This window comes from Salarias fasciatus, chromosome 16, assembly GCF_902148845.1.
Source record: "Salarias fasciatus chromosome 16, fSalaFa1.1, whole genome shotgun sequence".
NCBI classification, from domain to species: domain Eukaryota; kingdom Metazoa; phylum Chordata; class Actinopteri; order Blenniiformes; family Blenniidae; genus Salarias; species Salarias fasciatus.
The window spans coordinates 3,632,145-3,650,853 of NC_043760.1; the positions used below are offsets into that span (position 1 = coordinate 3,632,145).

The 18,709-nt window shown below is 48.4% G+C and overlaps 1 protein-coding gene across 1 annotated transcript; it reads right to left on the minus strand.

The window, feature by feature from the left end:
• Positions 1–4,921: 4,921 nt before the first annotated feature.
• Positions 4,922–18,607, minus strand: sucla2 (succinate-CoA ligase ADP-forming subunit beta). Its single transcript, XM_030112306.1, has 11 exons — positions 18,508–18,607; positions 16,102–16,285; positions 15,436–15,535; positions 14,710–14,872; positions 12,840–12,968; positions 12,320–12,458; positions 10,718–10,879; positions 10,156–10,298; positions 9,864–9,984; positions 6,705–6,793; positions 4,922–6,616 (listed from the first exon to the last, which is right to left on the minus strand). The coding sequence occupies exons 1-11, from the start codon at positions 18,589–18,591 to the stop codon at positions 6,542–6,544; spliced, it is 1,389 nt and encodes a 462-aa protein (XP_029968166.1). The 5' UTR covers positions 18,592–18,607; the 3' UTR covers positions 4,922–6,541.
• Positions 18,608–18,709: the final 102 nt, after the last annotated feature.

Sequence of the window (18,709 nt, forward strand, 5' to 3'; positions counted from 1 at the left end):
CACTAAAGTTCCTAGCAGGAGAGGAAATGCAAAAAGAATCGTTGCAGATGAAAAATCAAAACGGATGACTTTTCAGGAGGGGAGAAAGTAACTGAGCAGAGCAGAAACCCTAACATAACCACAGTCCTGCACGCAGTTTTACACCCACGAAGCAGAACCAGAGGGGAGGATCCCGTCCGCCTTCTCCAAGAAGCAATGCTGGCTGCCGGAGCAGAGGTGTTTAAACAACAACTGATTATTTGATCGTGGTGTTTTTTGGCTGTGGACGGTTCGATTATGACTCCTCGGCCTCGCTTGAAGCTTTCCTGTAAGTCTGGTTCGAACACGGCTCTCACCTAAATATACTTTTGTGCATTTTAGGGGATCTTGATTAAGAAAACTGGCTGAAGACACTGAGCAGTCCTTGCGGACCGGTAGAAACTTTTTAAAAAATGATGCGAATGTTTATCACAGTGAGCTTTCACACGAGACCAGTAGGGGGAGTGCTATAGCAAATCTTGCATAGTTCTCCTTTAGATGGTAAATGGTAAATCCACAGCAGCATGAATGAGGCGTCTAACTCATAGATTGTAAATAAATGGACAGACCTTTCGTGACGTCACCCATTGCGTTCCCAGCTGCCGTTCTGAAGACTTCAGAGAGTCCAGCAGGACGTCTCCACATTGAATATTTGAAACCGGATGTAAATGTGATTGGTCCCGCCCATCACGTGACTGCATTGCGTGGACAGAGGAGGCGCAGTGATAAGGCGATTTATGCAGAACTTTAACTCATAATATAAAATCAACAGATGATTTATGTGAAAATCAGAGTCTGGTGAAGCAGCAGGTTATAGAAACTAGTGATAGAGACCAAAATATGTTCTGAAACCAGGCGCTTTATGTGTTTATTTGCACTCTGAAAATCGGCATTTTTGAATGGGTTCCAATGAAACCGGGGCTCTTTTTGAAACCAGCATCATCGCCCCCTGCTGGAATTTCTCCAGAATCACAGAGTTTTTGCACTTCTGCATTATCTTCATGTTTTATGAGCGGAGGTTGGCGCCTGGTCTAACTATATGATGTTCGAGCCGACATGCCTGCGTGGCGGCCATCTTGCATTGGATGACCTCGCTTCCACAGCACATTGAGGAACGGTATGATTCACCATAAAAGTGACCATAAATCGATTTGTTTTCAACTTCTGTTTCACTTAATTATAAACATCAGACATGGAGGACACACAGACATAAACAAAACAAAAAGAACTCAGGAACTGTTCAAGCTGACAGAGGTTTTTATTGAGAGGATTGGTTTAAGGATTTATATTGCACTTGTTATTGATATTGTGATTGTATGATTCTGATCATCATTTTATTGAATTGTTATATCTGTTGTCGGGATACAGTCAGGTCGGCACCAATCCAAGTTGGCCCTGGCCAACTCGGCACCGCCTCCGGGATACAGGCAAGTCGGCATCAAGCCAAGTCGTCCTCGCGGGGGGGACTCTCAAGTGGCCGAGTTGGTCGGTGCCGACTTGAGTGTAAGCTGCTTACCAACTCGGTCAAAAGCCTCTTTTTTTTTTTTAATCGCGATACCGGCTATGGCACGATGATTTGCACAGTTGTTTTCGTGCCGGCTGCGCCACTTCTCGTCACGTAGCAGGCAGGGGACTGGAGGACAAACTGTGTGATTATGGTGACTGACAGGTTAGAGGTGGATAATGTACCTGGAGCTTCATGTTTGACTTTCTGATTGAACCGAGTAGCTTAGCTACGATCGTGCAGCACGAGCGGCTGTCTAGTCATGTGACCATATCATGTGACCAGGCGGCGTTTGATCAAACCAGTCGCCTGCATTATTATTATAACTGTGCAAATTGTCGTGTTTGCGCCGGCATCAGCTCCAGGATTTGCGTCAGTCTGGAACGGCCTGCAGAACATCACAGGCTACAGGAGACCATCCCCCCAGCCTGCAGGAAGCCTCAGACTTGCAAACGAACTCACCAACTTCTACTGCAGGTTTGATGAGCCTTTCACACCTACCAGTCAAACAATAGAACTCCCTGCCACCCCCACCCCACCCCCAGCAACCCCCACCCCTGCACTAGTGATCTGTGAAAAGGAGGTGAGACAGCTCTTTGAGAGACAAAAGACCAGGAAGGCCCCCGGACCAGACGGTGTGTCTCCAACCTCCCTCAGAGTCTGTGCCCGACAGCTGGCCCCCACCTTCACACAGATCTTCAACAGGTCCCTGGAGCTGTGCGAAGTGCCCTCATGCTTCAAGCGCTCCTCCATCACCCCGGTCCCCAAGAAGACCTCCATCACTGGATTAAATGACTACAGGCCCGTCGCCTTGACATCTGTGGTCATGAAATCCTTTGAGAGACTGATGTTGAAGCATCTGAAAGACGTCACAGAACCCCTGCTGGACCCCCTGCAGTTTGCCTACCGATCAAACAGGTCGGTGGATGATGCAGTGAATCTGGGATTGCACTGCATTCTTCAACACCTGGACTCTCCAGGGATGTATGCAAGGGTTCTGTTTGTGGACTTAAGTTCTGCATTTAACACTGTCATCCTGGATATACTCACTCAGAAACTGTCCCAGCTCTCTGTGCCCTCCCCCACCTGCCAGTGGGTCACCAGCTTCCTGACTGACAGAAGGCAGCAGGTGAGGCTGGGGAACATCACATCCAGAACCCGATCCATCAGTACTGGCACCCCCCAGGGCTGTGTCCTCTCCCCACTGCTCTTCTCCCTCTACACCAACGACTGCACCTCAGGGGACCCCACTGTGAAACTGCTGAAGTATGCGGACGACACCACCATCATTGGTCTGATCCGTGATGGTGACGAGTGCGCATACAGACAGGAGGTGGAACAGCTGGTCTGATGGTGCAGCGAGAACCACCTGGAACTAAACCCTCTGAAGACTGTGGAGATGACAGTGGATTTCAGGAGAACCCCCACGACATTCGCCCCCCTCACCATCCTCAGCAACACAGTGACTACGGTGGACACCTTCAGGTTCCTGGGTTCTACAATCTCCCGAGACCTGAAGTGGACCCCCCCCCCCCCCCCCCCCCCCACCCCACCCCACCCCACCCCCCACCCCCTCCACCCCGCCCACATAGACGCTGTGAGGAAAAAGGCTCAGCAGAGGCTATACTTCCTACGACAGCTCAGGAAGTAGAACCTGCCCCGGGAACTGCTGATCATTTTTTTACACGGCCATCATCCAGTCTGTCCTCTGCACCTCCATCACTGTCTGGTTTGGTTCGGCCACCAAACAGGACAGGCACAGGCTACAATGAACAATTAGGTCAGCTGAGAGAATAATCGGAACCAGCCTGCCCACCATCCAGGACCTGTATCACTCCAGGGTCAGGAGGGGGGCTGGGGACATCGCTGCCGACTCTTCACACCCCGCACAAAACCTCTTCAAGCTCCTGCCGTCTGGCAGGCGTTACAGATCTCTGCAGGCCAGAATCACCAGACTCAGGAACAGTTTTTCCCCCAAGCCGTGACCCTGATGAACTCTAAATGACTCTGAGTCTCAGGAACAACTGCACAGCACCTTCTTCATAACCTGCCACTTTGCACTTTGCACTGAACATCATTTTCCTTTTTTCCAGATAGACGTTATATTTTCTTGGGGTCTTAGTTTATCTGTGTTATTGTAAAATTTTGATTCCTATGTTAATGTTATGCCTCTCTTGTTTGGGTATTTATTTATTTATTCTCTCAGTAGTTAACCTTAAGTTAACTGCGTTTTTGATGTTTCTCTATCCTTGTGTATTTATCCTGTGGTATTCATCTGTGTACCCAGCTGAGCGCGCCTCACCGGAGTCAAATTCCTAGTTTGTTGTCACACCTGGCCAATAAAATCTTTCTGATTCTGAATCTGATTCTGGTTATAATAATAATGCAGGCAATTGGTTTGATCAAATGCTGCCTGGTCACATGATCTGGTCACATGACCAGACAGCCGCTCGCGCTGCGCGCTCGTAGCTAAGCTACTCGTTTCAAACAGAAAGGCAAACATGAAGCTCCAGGTACATCCTCCACCTCTAACCTGTCAGTCACCATAATCACACAGTTTGTCCTCCAGTCCCCTGCCTGCTACGTGAGGAGAAGTGGCGCAGCCCGCAAGAAAAAAACTGCAAATCGTTGCGCCGCAGCCGGCATCGCTGCACTACGATTCCCAGATTGCCTTGGGGACCGGTCACATGACCAGACAGCCGCTAAGTGCTGCGCGCTCGTAGCTAAGCTACTTGGTTCAAACAGATCGTCAAAAAACTGTGCAAATCGTCACGCCACAGCCGGCATTGTGATTTTTTTTTTTTAAAAAAAAAGAGGCTTTTGGCCGTGTTGGTAAGCAGCTTACAGTGAAGTCGGCACCGACCAACTCGGCCACTTGAGAGCCCCCCCCCCGCGAGGCCGACTTGGCTTGATGTTGACTTGACTGTATCCCGGAGGCGGTGCCGAGTTGGCCAGGGCCGACTTGGATTGGTGCCGACCTGACTGTAATCCATCTGTTATCACCATCATAATTAATATACTTTAATTTTATAATCACTATTATGATTATTATTGCTTTTATCTTTTAATCATCACAGTAATGGCTGCCAAGATGGCCGCCACTCGACAAGCGTCTACGTATATGATGTCTGTGGTTCTAGCCACATCATTTTCAGCATTGCTGCCATTTCAGTTGCAACGGGCATTTTTTTCGTGTCGTGGAAACACGAACTTTGCTTAAACAAAAAGGCAAATAAGAAGCATTTTCACTTGGAAACGGGACCTCAGACCAGGAACAGAGTGCTAACCCACTACAGCACAGCTCAGCTGTGCCTCTTACATCAGAGGCATCTGTGAACTTCTGGTTTGGAATGAATTTCCATTTCAACCCAAACGAAGAGGAAAAAGACACAAACAAGCTCCTGTTCTCTGCGTTTATTCCTTTTGCTTTACTCTCTGCGAGGAGCATAAATATTTTACAGAGTGAGAACATCTGTTGGGTTATTTACAAGATAAATGACGTACAACTCACAATGTGTTCAGAGTGCTAGAGGAGGAGGAGGAGGAGGAAGAGGAGGAGGGGGAGGGGGAGGAGTGAGCAGGCCTCCTGCTGTGACTCAGCAGACTGAAGGGTTGAACTGTGGCGCGATGGCAGCAGATTCTCTCCATCGAAAGGAAAACCTCAAATGAACAGGTTGAATTTACAGTGTCTCCACTTCCTCTGTCATCTCTGAGACTTCCATCATCCACAACAGACTGGCTTTTAATGCATGACGCCAAGTTTGGAGAAGGTCTGTGAGTTCAGTCTGAGAAAACACCGTTTACACTTCTAAAGCTTTTACCAACAAGTCTCTATTTGAAAATGACAGAATAAAAATTAAAAAAAAAAAAAAAAAACAACCTTTTAATGTGAAGATCTCAACACACTCCAAATGAAGTCAGTAAGAAGTTCAAGTTTAATGAGATGTACGGACCTTGTTTGTACAAAAGGGGGAAAATGCAGCTGGGAACTGGAGATATTACAGTTGGTAAAGTTCTGTTTCCCAGTTAGGAGGTTGAAATAAAATAAAAAAATCTGAGAATCTGGAGCTTGTGTTGAAATACAGCTGTGAGCATTAGCTGTGTATGCTAAGCTAATTAAGCTAATGGTGTTATCCTCATTTCCATCAGAGCAGCATTAGAGACACCATTCCTGATGGAGGAGCTCCAACCTGACGGACTCAGTATCTCAGAATCCCAGTTCAGTGGCGTTCAGATAAACCGGTTCCCAGCAGGAACTGGGATCTTTCCACAAACTCAACAAATGTGGCTGGCAGAGATTTTGAGTTTGTGCAGGAAATAGATTATCGATGTGAGTTTCTGTAGGAAGATTTTCTTTAATTACAGTTTAATTTCACAAACCTGAACGGTCACTGCGTCGTTTCTCCAGAGAAAGAAAAAAAACCCTGCTGTGTGGCGAGAAATAAACCAGCTGTGAACCGCAGGATGAGGAAGAGGAGGAAGAGGAGGGGGAGGAGGGGGAGGAGGGGGGATTCAAATCTCAGTGTCTGAGTTTTTGTTTGGTTATTCAGGAGGAGAAGGAGGCAACATTCTTTATTCTGTAACATTCCTATTGACACACACACACACACACACACACACACACACACACACACACACACACACACACACACACACACACACACACACACACACACACACACACACACACACACACGAGGGGTTAAAGACAGAGGATTGTGCGTATCGACTGGAGCTTGTATGGTGGTGGGGGTCATCGGGACAGGGGGCGGAGTCATTGGGACAGGGGGCGGGGTCAGCGGGATAGGGGGCGGAGTCATCGGGACAGGGGGCGGAGTCATCGGGACAGGGGTTCTCGCTCCTGATCCGACTCAAACCCATACAGTTGTGCCATCGCGCCACAGAAAAGACATGAAGAAACTCCTAAAGGGGTTTGCCGTCTCACTCGGGGCGGTAGAGAGGGGCAGGGGCGGGGCGGGGCGGGGGGGTGAGAAGGTCATTCAGTGTGTTCCGTCCTCTTCAGATGGGAAGCTGGAAGGTGATGTCCACCTGAGCTTCCTTTGCCAGAGAGACGATCTCAGAAAGCTTTACAACCTGAGACGACACACACACGCACACACAGAGTCAAACATGAGGAGGCCAGGCACTGTGTGTGTGTGTGTGTGTGTGTGTGTGTGTGTACCATTTTAGCAGCCTCATCCAGGTCGTCACAGGCCAGGATCTTGAGCGGGCTGGCAGCGATCAGAGCTTTGGCGTCGTCCACTCTCGTTCCTGAAAACACAAAGATTCCATCAAATGTCTGTGTGAAAGTGCGACTGAGTGAATGAGTGAGTGAGTGAGTGAGTGAGTGAGTGAGTGAGTGACTGAGTGTGTATATCAGCAGGGTTTGAGGAGCCGTAAGGGTTTATTGACAAGACATACACAACTACATTTCAGGATTCAACTCTGTAATGGTGCGTTCACACCGGACGCGCTGCGAGCGTCACTGACGCCTCAAAGTTAACGCGTTTAAAGTGTGGAATTCGACGCGTGCAGAGTTTCCCCTACATACACTTTACTTGGGCGGGCCGCCCAAATAGATTGACACCCGCCCAAGAAGATGAATGAAAAAAAAAAACGCGCAGTCTGTCTCTCACACTGGGTGTCAGGCTCGCGCACCCCCGTGTACTCTGATCTCTGGACACATAGCATGGAAGCATGCTAGTTTAGCCGCTACCGGCTACAGGCTAACAGCCTGCAGGGCTGCAGATTAATGCTGGTCGACCGTCCCGGACAGTCAAACTTATAATCAGCTCGATTGGCTGATTTTTCCTGCAGAAGCTCCTCATGCTGTTTTATTGAGCAGGCCGTATGTTCTGGTGTTGTGTTTGTTTATATCACGCTGCATGTGCAGCTCCGAGTCCTGCTCCGTGTTTTCTTCTCTATTTTGGAGTTGCTGTGTCAGAGTGACAGCGCCATCTGAAGGCCTGGCGGGTGAACTACATCGTTTTGAGTCCTTGTTATGTTGCGTGGATGTAGATATTTCCTGAAGCGATGCTGTGTGGACAGGAAACTGAGAAGGAGATTGTAAACAAATAAGTTGGGCTCATTTGTAATTCAGGGACAGGTAGACGTCCAGTTGTGTTCCATTCTCAGCTGCTCAAAACACCACATCACACTGGAAACATCTGGAACCACGGAACACTAATAATTTTCTTTCTAATTGTCTTCCAGTGATCGGATTTTCCCTAAAGCCCACAGAGAAGACATTTACATTAACAGCAGAGTTCTGTCGGATTTGGACGTCTGTTGCTGTGAAAGTTAGGATACATAGATAATGTTTTGTACCCTGATCTTGATAAATGTAATAGCATTTCAAGAAAATTGACCCCATTTAATGAGAAATAAAATAATAATAATGTTTGCACCACCTGAGCCCACAGTAAACTGTCATAAATTTAATCCAGTACAATAAAAAGCTGTGATTAAAATGCCCCCCCCCCCCCCCAGTAGATAATTATCGTCCATTTATGGTTATCGAGGTGAACTGCTCAATATTATCGTGATACTGATTTGAGGCCATATCACCCAGCTCTAGTAAATGATTTAAACCATAATGCATAAGAGCACAATGTGAATAATTTCAGTTAATTTTCTTGTGCTCTTTTGCATTATGGTTATGCAAGTTTTTTTCTCTTTTAGATCAAAACTGAACTGAGGAACAGGCTGCAAGGGGAGCATCTTGATGCATGCATGCGCATCAGCATAAATGGACCTGACCCCCGATCCTTTCCGTACCGAAAGGCATTGGAGATCTTTTTTACTAAACCAAGAAAAATACACTGCTTTGACACAAACTGTCAGCTTTGCAACTAGCTTTGCAAGTGGCTTTAAATGGCTATTTTTCCTTCATTTTTTTTTATTTCGCTTTTCTTTTTGGTTCTGTTTATGTTAAAGCAGGCTTAAGATGTATCTAGAATAAATAATACATGGTTCATAAACCAGTTTGACTAGGTTATTGTGAATGCACTTATCAAAGACCGCAATGTCCTCCTACACCACCCGGCCCACCACCACAAGTAAATTCTCAACCTAGGGGAAACACTGGCGTGTTCAAATACACAAGACGCTTGCAAGGCTCGCGACGCGCGGCAGCTCACTGGCGGGAGTGGGAGGAGCTTCTGTGTCCTGTCTTCATGTTGACAATGGCGGATCCCATGGAGACACTGGCAGAGCTTTATTTAATAAAGAAAGCCAGAAAACGGCGGCGTCAGGCGCCTGTGTGACGTTTTTGGGTTCATCCCATCCTGCAGCGGCGTTCGCAATTTGGCGAATTTCACCATTTGCTCCAGGAGCTGCGTGAGGAGGAAGTTCGCTTTCAGCGGTACTTCCGCCTCTCCCGGGCCAAGTTTGGCGAGCTTCTGACCCGCATCAGCGCGTCACAAGGAGGGACGTCTTCCCCAGAGTGCTCGTCTGTGATTGGATGACGCTCCGCGTTGACGCTTCCAAAGTTCAATTTTCCCAACTTCAGGCATTGACGGCTGCAACGCGTGAACGCGTGACGCATGTTACCAACGCTCAAAAAGCTCGGAAAGCGACGCCCGAAAAGCGCCTGACGCGCGTTAGGTCCGTTGAAGCTCGTCCACCACAGACTTTGAATGTAAAAGCAACGCCCGTGACGCTTGCAACGCGTCTGGTGTGAACGCACCATAACTGAGTCACTCCAGAAAAAGAGAGACGGATTTCCCTGAAGAACGATAAAACCTGATAATCCGGGGGATTACATTTCTTCTCCTCCCTTTTCAGACCTGCGACTCACAACTTCCCTTGAAAAAAGCAAAGCTTCGCTTGTGTTTCAGGGGTCCGTTCACACGGCGACAGTGCTCGGATTCACTGAAAATGCAACTGTTTAAGAACGCTCAAACTCCGTCTCCATGGAAACGGGACAAAATGCAACTTCTTAAGAAAAACGCTGCATTTCCATGTAAACAGACGTCGTTTCCAGAACATGCATTTAGGAATGATCCTACGATCTGTCATCAGGTCAGAGGTCAGAGGTCTCTGCAGGAGCTTCACTCTGGTGTATTTCACCATCATGTTGAATCATTTGTTTCTTTTTTTTCTGTTTTATGTTGACGACACTGCAGTTTCTTTCCCAGACTGAAGCGCCTGCAGTCTGATGTGGTAATCTGATGATAATCCGTTGTTCCAGGAGACACTCTGAAATGAAGAATAGGGTTCATCTCCTCCTGCAGCTCTCTGCCGCCCTCCAGAGGACACTCCCCCCCCCCCCCCCCCCCCTACACCAGGAACACTGCAGCCTTTAGCAGAAGGGAATACGGTGTGGTCACAGTGGACTCGCCTTGTAGCCGCACCACGATGGGGATCTTCAGGTCCAGGTCCCTCACCGCCATGATGATGCCCTGAGCGATAACGTCGCACCGCATGATGCCTCCGAAGATGTTCACCAGGATGGCCTGAACCTGAGCGGCGGCACAAAGCACCGGCCACGTTCCTTCATCATTATTACAGCTCAGACACAGCTCCAGTGATGACAGGAGATGCAGGTGATCAAATGTTGAAACTTTGCGTATTTCAAGATTAATTATTGTAGCTTATAAATCATAATATCGTTTAGACAGCAGTGCTCTTACCTTTCTGTCCGAGGTGATGAGTTTGAACGCCTCGGTCACCTGATGAGCCGTAGCTCCGCCCCCGACGTCCAGGAAGTTGGCCGGCGTCCCGCCGTGCAGCTTGATGATGTCCATGGTGGCCATGGCCAGACCGGCGCCGTTCACTGGAGACGAGGAGGAGGAAGAGGAGGAGTCAGATTACACTGCCTTCGTCCTCTGACACTCAGATTATAGAGCATCTTCCTCTAACATCCATCTATAGACCATCTTCCCCCCTGACTGATGGAACTTCAGTTCACATCCAGATAACAGAGAATAATCAAAAGTCACTTAATAACTACTAGTCATTTCTTTGCCTTGTAAAGAGAGTAACTCATCCAAAAAGCTGAGAGGAGAACTCAAGCCGAGCTTCGGCGACCTGCCCTCCACCGCTGGCCGCCTCCACCCTGCATCCTGACATCTGACATTTCACTCGGTGAAAGCGACGGAAGCGAGCGGCCGATCAATGGGCTCGGCGTCGGCTTCCTCCTTCCCGTGTTGGCGGACGCTCGACTTGCTCTGGCGACGCTCGGCGTGCACTGACCCAGACAGCCGATGGTCCCGTCCAGGCCGATGTAGTTGAGATCCGCCCTGGCAGCCTGGCGGTCCCGGGGGTCCTCCTGGGTCCAGTCCTGCATGTCGAACACCTTCTTCTGGCGGTACGCTGCGTTGGAGTCGAAGTTGATCTTGGCGTCCATGCACATGACTGTGGACGAGCACAAAGCAGGGTTTAGCCTCAGAGGAGGGCGGAGAGCAGCGGGACGACGGCTGATTTCACCGCTCAGAAAGATGTCTGTACATCCATCTAAATAAAGAATGTCATGAGGTTCCTTCAGCGCGTACCTGGAAATAAAATCTACTTCTCCAGGTGGAGGACCAGTGGACTGAAACTTCCAACTTTTCCTCATGCTTTTCCCACTTCGAAGTTAATTCTGGAGTATTTTCTTAATTCTGCAGGAAAAAAAACCTAATAGATGCATTCATCTATTAGGTTCATTCATTTCTCTCTTCTGCATGCAGAAGTGTTGAAATCCGGGTTTAGTTCTGATTATCATGAAATGTTTCTGCCTCAGCGGAGCGATGAAGACCTGATAAAACCTGCAGAAAGACACCGGATCGTCTCTGAATCTTCAGCAACTTCCCACATCGTTCCCTGGTTTGACTTGAGGCTCCCTGTCAGACCCGCTGGATACTGTACATGTGTGAATCCAGCTGTTGTTGCTGAAAACACACATTGATCGTGCATGTGCCGGTCAATAAAAGGCCCCGGTGCCGGTCTTTAACCGTGAAGGTCAGTGGATTCCTCTGCACAGCAGCCGAAGAGCTGGAGGTCGAGCCTGAGGAGCTCATTTCTGTGAATATGACAGAAACCATCAAACTGAGCCTCCCTGACTGAACCACACACACACACACACACACGGATCCTGAGTTTTTCCTGCCCAGCACTATGTAGATCCACGGTGAAGATGAGCGTGACCTTTTACCAACACACATGGTGGTCACAGAAACGGTCACTCCTCACTATAGCAACACTGGGATCTCATTAGGAGGAGCTTCTGAAGACCCAGTCTGGACCCTGTCCTTCCACTGTCGCATCGAGGCAACTCAAAAATCCTATTTAGTGGCTCAGAAACAGTTTGTGAGCAGAAGGAGAAACAATCTGGAGGCCTGGTCCCCTGCATCTTCTTTGGAAAAAAAAAAAAGTGGCTGAAACCTTCACTTCAGTTAATTTGCATAACTGACAATAACTGCAGTTTGTATGTAAAGCTATAATCAATTCTAAATTCATTAACCTGAGTCGAGCGTGTTAAGTGTTACATCAATATGAGTACATAGCAACTCCCAAAAAGTCTCGTTTATACTCCAAACAATATGCATTAAGGCTGTGAAATCACCTCCATCAGCCTTACAGTCTACAGCACACACACCGCAGTGTGTAGCGTCTGTCTACACACTGCGGTGTGTGTGTGCTATCGGTGCGATCGGCGATTGGTTTCCGTCTCGCCTCCAGATATTCTAACAGAAGCTTATCTCCCTGCTGCTGACGGCACCGACATCATGTCAGACTCTGCAGGTGTGTGTGTGTGTGTGTGTGTGTGTGTGTGTGTGTGTGTGTGTGTGTGTGTGTGTGTGTGTGTGTGTGTACCGATGCCAGACGAGTCCTCCACCATGGGGTTGATCTCCACCATGGAGGCGTCGTACTTGATGAAGACGTTGTAGAGTTTGATCATGTTCTCGGCCGCCTCGTTGATCAGCGCCGGAGGGAAACCCATCTTCTGAGCGACCTGCGGGACAGCGCCACCATGTGAGCGTCAGGACCACGGACAGCGCCACCATGTGAGCGTCAGGACCAAGGACAGCGCCACCATGTGAGCGTCAGGACCACGGACAGCGCCACCATGTGAGCGTCAGGACCACGGACAGCGCCACCATGTGAGCGTCAGGACCACGGACAGCGCCACCATGTGAGCGTCAGGACCACGGACAGCGCCACCATGTGAGCGTCAGGACCAAGGACAGCGCCACCATGTGAGCGTCAGGACCACGGACAGCGCCACCATGTGAGCGTCAGGACCAAGGACAGCGCCACCATGTGAGCGTCAGGACCACGGACAGCGCCATCACACAGGATTCCTCCAACCTGCTCCACCCCCATCCGCGGCTACCTTGACGGCCTGCTCCATCTTGATGCCCTCCACGATGTCGATGGGCTCCTTCACGATGGCGTCTGGATTTTCCGCCGCCACGTCCTCGATGTTGACGCCGCCCTGCGAGCTGCCGATCAGCACGGGGCCCTGCGGGACACGGCGCCCAGAGGTTAGTCGCTCGGCGCCTCGGGTCGGCGCTCCTCCACCTCCTTCTGATGCAGCCGCCGCCTTCAGCTTCACAGCTGAGAGAACTTCCTCTCTGCGCAGCTCTGACGGCTAATCGATGGAGTTCAGGGTCACTTGATTTCCTTCTCTCCTAGGTTTTATATTTTTCACTCCTCTGGTCGTATCCTGCTGCTGCTGACAGGACTCTGCTCTACATAAGCTGTTTTTTCCTCGACTTAACTTACACCATTTAGGGCAAAAAGAAGAAATTTCAGCAAATCCCAGAAAGCAGAGATTTAAAGTTTTGCGCCTATAAAGATTTACTGGAGCCGAGAGATCCTGCAGCCTGTCACACATCTATGAAAAAAATGCAGAGACGAATACTGAGAATTGCAGCTATGCAATAAAAAATGTGCAGTTTACATCATGAAACGCAAATTCAATCTCTTCAGACTGGTTGAACTCAAACTGATTGTTGAAATTAGACTGATTTTGTTACATCACAGTTTTCAAATTCGAAAAAAAAAAAAGGCCTAACTCTAATTCTGTGATTAGTCGCCATTAAAAATATTTTGTAAGCCGTGTTTTAACTAATCTCGATGAATCCGATGAAATTTGACAGCCCCAGTATACAGGTTAAAATATATGATCTCACAACAGAGTTCACTGGTCTGAAAAGACCAAAAACCCTTGAAACAAATGGATCGAAATGTGAAATATAAGAAGAAAACATCAGCCTCAGATCAGACCACGTTTACACAACAAGAGAAAACAGTTTCAGAAAAGTTTCACGTTCACATGGCAACACTTTGGAAACGATGTCCATTTCTACAGAAACCCAAGAAACGCTGAAAACGATGAGCAAGAAGCGATTATGGTGACTGTCAACTCCAAAACGGCAAAAAGTCGCCTCCGTTTCCACAAAGATGGAGCGTTTTCAAAAAGCTGTTTTCAGCGGCTCCTCCCGCCGTCGTGTAAAACACGGTCGGTGTGTTTTCATGAAAACGTCACGTGACTGATGGTATCTATTGCTGCTTTTCATGACCAGCAACCAACAAAACAACGTTTATAATATAAAAAGTGACTTCCGGTTGGGAAAGTAAGATAACGCTGAGAAACTGTGGACCACAGGGGGCCTGAGGACCTGCCTGCTCTCAGGTTTATTGATCATCAGACCTTCGAGGAAGAAGAAACTAAAGCAATCAGTTCAGTGATAAACGCTCCGTTCAGGCAGCAGGTTCATTCATCAAGACGGCCGTGTTTTAAAGTCAGATCTCACCGAGGTTCTTCACGGGAAGAACCACTGTTAATGGAGGTCTTGGTCAGGAACTGAAACCCTCCTGTAAAACTATCTGGGAGGAGTGGAGACAGGCGGATATCTGACCTGGTGGGAGAGTAGGAATGCTAATGCCTACCCTACAATGACAGCCGTGTTAGCATTACGAACACAGGCCACGAGGCAGAACATGCAGCCTTTCCACAGCAAACAGCTGCTCTTTCTTAGAACTATCTGGAAAGTCACTGACTTCATGTCACCCAAAACTCAGCCTCCATCAAACTGACGCTGCCTCCCAGCCGATTAGAAGAAAGAGGATAGAAACTTCTGAAAACTCCTGAAGAGCCTCACGAGGCTCCAGAGCTGCTGGTTCAATTCCTCTGGACTGAACAGAAACGCGGCGGGCTGCGTTGTGCTGTGTCGTCATGGCGACATGCGCTGCCTCACCTGAAACGACCTCTCCATGGTGATGGCGAAGTAGTACTCCCTGCGCGGGTACCGGCGCTCACAGATGAACACCTGGTTGCAGATGCGCCCCGCCTCCCCGGTCTGCTTGGTGTAGAGCTTCCGACCAATCATCTGGGAGGAAATGTCCCGGGCCTCCTCGGGTCTGAGGACGGAGAGGAGGAGAGAGGAGTGATGAGGAGGAGGAAGATCAGGAGAGAGGAGTGATGAGGAGGAGGAAGAGGAGGAGAGAGGAGTGATGAGGAGAGGAGGAGGAGGAGAGAGGAGTGATGAGGAGAGGAGGACGAGGAGGAGAGAGGAGTGATGAGGAGGAGGGGGAGGAGAGGAGTGACCGGTGAGAAGCCAGACTCGGCTCCTCCAGCCCTCGTTTCAAACAGGTTACAGTGACTCTAAATCACCACAGAACTGCTTCCATAATTCCCATAATTCCTTCTGATTGCTGCTCACTGAAACCACTGGTGCTTAAACTGTAGCGCACAGGCTCCCTCTAGTGGTAAATAAAGGAACATCATTAAATATTCAAGAAAAATATGTTAGAAAGAGCATATAACAGTGCTGGTTTGTGTGAATGTTTGGCGGTAAACGGATATATAATCCTCATTTCAGGAGTAAAAAATGATCAAGACCAACCAGAACCGATCAGAAAACCAGAGAACTAAAGAACTGACTGACTGCTAGTGAACAGTGACTCCAGTCAGGATTACTCACGAATAGACGATCCTCACGCCGCCCTTCAGTCCGCCCTCAAACGTCCCCTTCCCTCTGCCTCCGGCCAGAACCTGGGCTTTCACCACCAGGTCCTTGGATCCTAAGGGGACAGCAGCTCGTCAGCCAATCAGAGCACAGCACGGCGACGGAGGCTTTTAACTCACACGTTAGAGCAGGATGAACAGTTCAGGAGGGAGTCACACAATTTACAGTCATCTGAGAAATATGTTCAAGTAATTCTTGAAACTTAATGAGGTTTCGAGGTGACAGAGGAGCCTTCCTTCCCTCTGCAGCTGTTCAGCTGTCAGGATTCTGCTCAGGTGCTTCAGCAGGCCGAGCGCGACTTTAACAAGAGAGTAACAAGTGGAAACTGATACCACTGAAGCAGGAGGAGGCTATCTTTAGACGGAGTGTGTGTGCGTGTGTGTGTGTGAGTGAGAAAGAGTGGTATGTGCGGCGCCTCTATGGTTATTTTGCCCTCAGTCTGGACTTGCAGGATCATTTTAGGAGGAATCCAGCAGAGCATCAGTGTAGAAAGAAGCTCAGCTAACGCTCAGGTTACTACTGGAACTCCACGACTCTGCCCGTCTGAACTGGAACTGCTGAAAGCCTTCAGTATATTTCAGTGTGTGAGTGTGTGTGTGTGTGTGTGTGTGTGTCTCGTACCGATCTGCTTGGCCACGGAGTACGCCTCCTCCGAGGAGCTGGCCACCATGCCGGCCGGCACGGAGATGCCGGCTTCCTTCAGCAGGCCGATGCTCATGTACTCGTGCAGGGAGAGGTTCCTCTGCTGCTGCTGCTGGAGGGGGGCCGCATGGCCGCCCAGCAGACCCGCAGAGCCAGCCACAACCTGCAGGAACAGGCACAGGACGCCACTTTCAATAAGAGCACCATTTCTCTCTTTTATAAATGAGTGAGTCTCCTTTTATTTCATTTATGTAACAAAACGAAGAAGTTCAAGAATTTACAGCAGCAGAAATATTGGGGTCAAGTAAGTGAACAAGGGTCAAACGTAAGAGTGAAACCGCCATGACTGACAACATGTGTGATTCTGAGGAACAGGTTTTCCACACTGTTCCTGAGCCAGACCCAAATCTCGCCCTGTAATCTCAAATCGCTCCACTGTGTGGATCTGATAACGCCGTCCGAACAACACGGAGGCGGAACCAACGGGAAGCCCGCTGCTGCTCGTCTGGAGGATGTTCTGTCACTTTGTCCAGTTGGAATCGGCGGACAGTCCGTGTGTGAACACACCGAATGATAAACAACAGAAATCCAGGAGAGTGGCAGCCTGCAGGCCTTCACTGAGGCGTCTCAGGTCTCTGCTCTGGGAGACGGGCCGGCTGTTTGAGTTCTCAGACTGGATGAAAACTTCAGTCCCTCCATCACTTCACAGCTCCACACACACCTCGTTTTCTGGAAGCTTCACTACAAAAACAGCTCACTCAGAAAAGTTGCATTTTTCCTGTTTCCACAGAGATGGGCACCAGCGCATTTTCAACATTTTGCACTCTGGAAAAATCTGCATGTTCTCCCTGTGGACACACGGGTTTGATCTCAGTTTTCTTCCCCAGTTCCACAAGATTTCCCTGAAACAAAGCCGTGTGAATCTGAGTGTGTGTGAGTGTGTGTGTGTGGATGCGGTGGACCAATGAGCTGTCAGGTGTAACCTGACTTCATCCACAGTGAGCTGGAGTCAACTTCAACCAGGAATGAACTGAAACAAACATTCTGACTGACACTGATGTCTGATATCAATAATGTGCTTTTGGCCGATAGCCGATATTTGATATGAATATTGTTATGAAAACTATTTCTATGATGATTCTGTAAAGTGAAAACCATGTAAAGACTGAAAAAGAAAATAACTTTTATTTTCCAAAACTTCAAACAGAAAATACAAAACAATTGTGATTAATGAACACTGATATTCTTAAACAAACTTTAAAACTTGTATGAAGTTCCTCCATGAAATTTCAGTTTCACTGGAAAAGTTTTAATCAATCATGAAGTCAAATGCTATGACAAGGTTTAATAACTTCAACGAATTTAAAATGAAATCAGTGAAATAGTCAAAATCAAAATATCAAAACGTGTCCTGACACACTCTCACTGATCACACTTATAGATATTGTTTGTTTTCTGCAAAGTTCAAGCCAATACAAGTCAACTCACATCTATGAAACAACAAATCAAAAATATCAGAATCGTGATAGAACTATGACTTTTTTTGCACATTCCCAAACTTAAAGCAATCCTAACCCACACATATATCAGTGCATGGACAGAAATAAATATCTGCTATTATCAGACGATATCAGTATGTAGAAAATAATTACAACACCGATATCAGTCGATACTGATGACAAAAACTGACATATCGTTCATGACAAACTTCAACAGCCAGAAGCCTGAAGTGGATAAAGAGGGATTAGAAGATGGATGGATGGATGGATGGATGGATGGATGTTCAAATATTTAATTTCTCTCATGGGTAAGTGGAGTCTGTTCAGCTGCTCCCTCTTCCAGGGGTCAGTACTGTCAGGGATTGCATCTTGCACCGCAGATTTGAATGGTTTCTACACTGTTTCCATCTTAAAGTGGGATTCAGACCGTTTAAGACCGAGGTTTCCCGCACTCTTTAAATTAAAAACGTGTGTGTGTTTTATCCACTCTGACAGATGTCAGCCACAGATTTGTCCGAGAACCGCAGCGGCCGCTGGAGGTCACTGAGGAGCCCCATGCATGTTGTTTTCCCCCAAATAGACATTAACCTAAATCAAAACCTCTCCTTGGTGATCGGTTCTGACCCGTATTCAGAGCCAAAGTGGCCCGTTGTCTCTGTGTGTGTGAGTGTGTGTGCACGAGTGTGTGTGATGGCTGTGATCCTGCTAAACCCGCGCTCGTTAGCATGTTAGCCGAACCAACGGAAACTCAATGGAGCTGTGCTAATGTCAGATTTGACCCTGCCAGCTTTTAGATGAACACCGACCCCCAGAGGGTCCGGGGATCCGTCACGGACCCGCAGCCCGAAAGCTCGGGGTGTTGGCTTCAGACTGAACCCGCACTCACCTTGGACGCGGAGCTGAGAGTGTTTCTGGCCCCTGAAGTTCTCAGGCTAGCCGTCAGACGGCCGCAGATCAGGGACGTCGCCATGTCTCCCTGCTCAGCGGAATACGGAACGCGCACGCGCAGAGGTCCTGCTGTCGCTGGTGGTGCATTCCATGACCGTAGGGCATCGGATAAATACAATTTTACAACACCCGATTTAAAC

What these genes read in the sequence shown, in the direction of transcription:
- sucla2 (XM_030112306.1), bottom strand. Translation starts at nt 18,591, where the DNA reads ATGGCGACGTCCCTGATCTGCGGCCGTCTGACGGCTAGCCTGAGAACT. An exon ending in GGAGGACTCGTCTGGCATCG is followed by an intron (nt 10,880 to 12,319) that starts GTACACACACAC and finishes GCTCGTCCACAG; the next exon opens with TCATGTGCATGGACGCCAAG. An exon ending in TCATCACCTCGGACAGAAAG is followed by an intron (nt 9,985 to 10,155) that starts GTAAGAGCACTG and finishes GCCGCCGCTCAG; the next exon opens with GTTCAGGCCATCCTGGTGAA.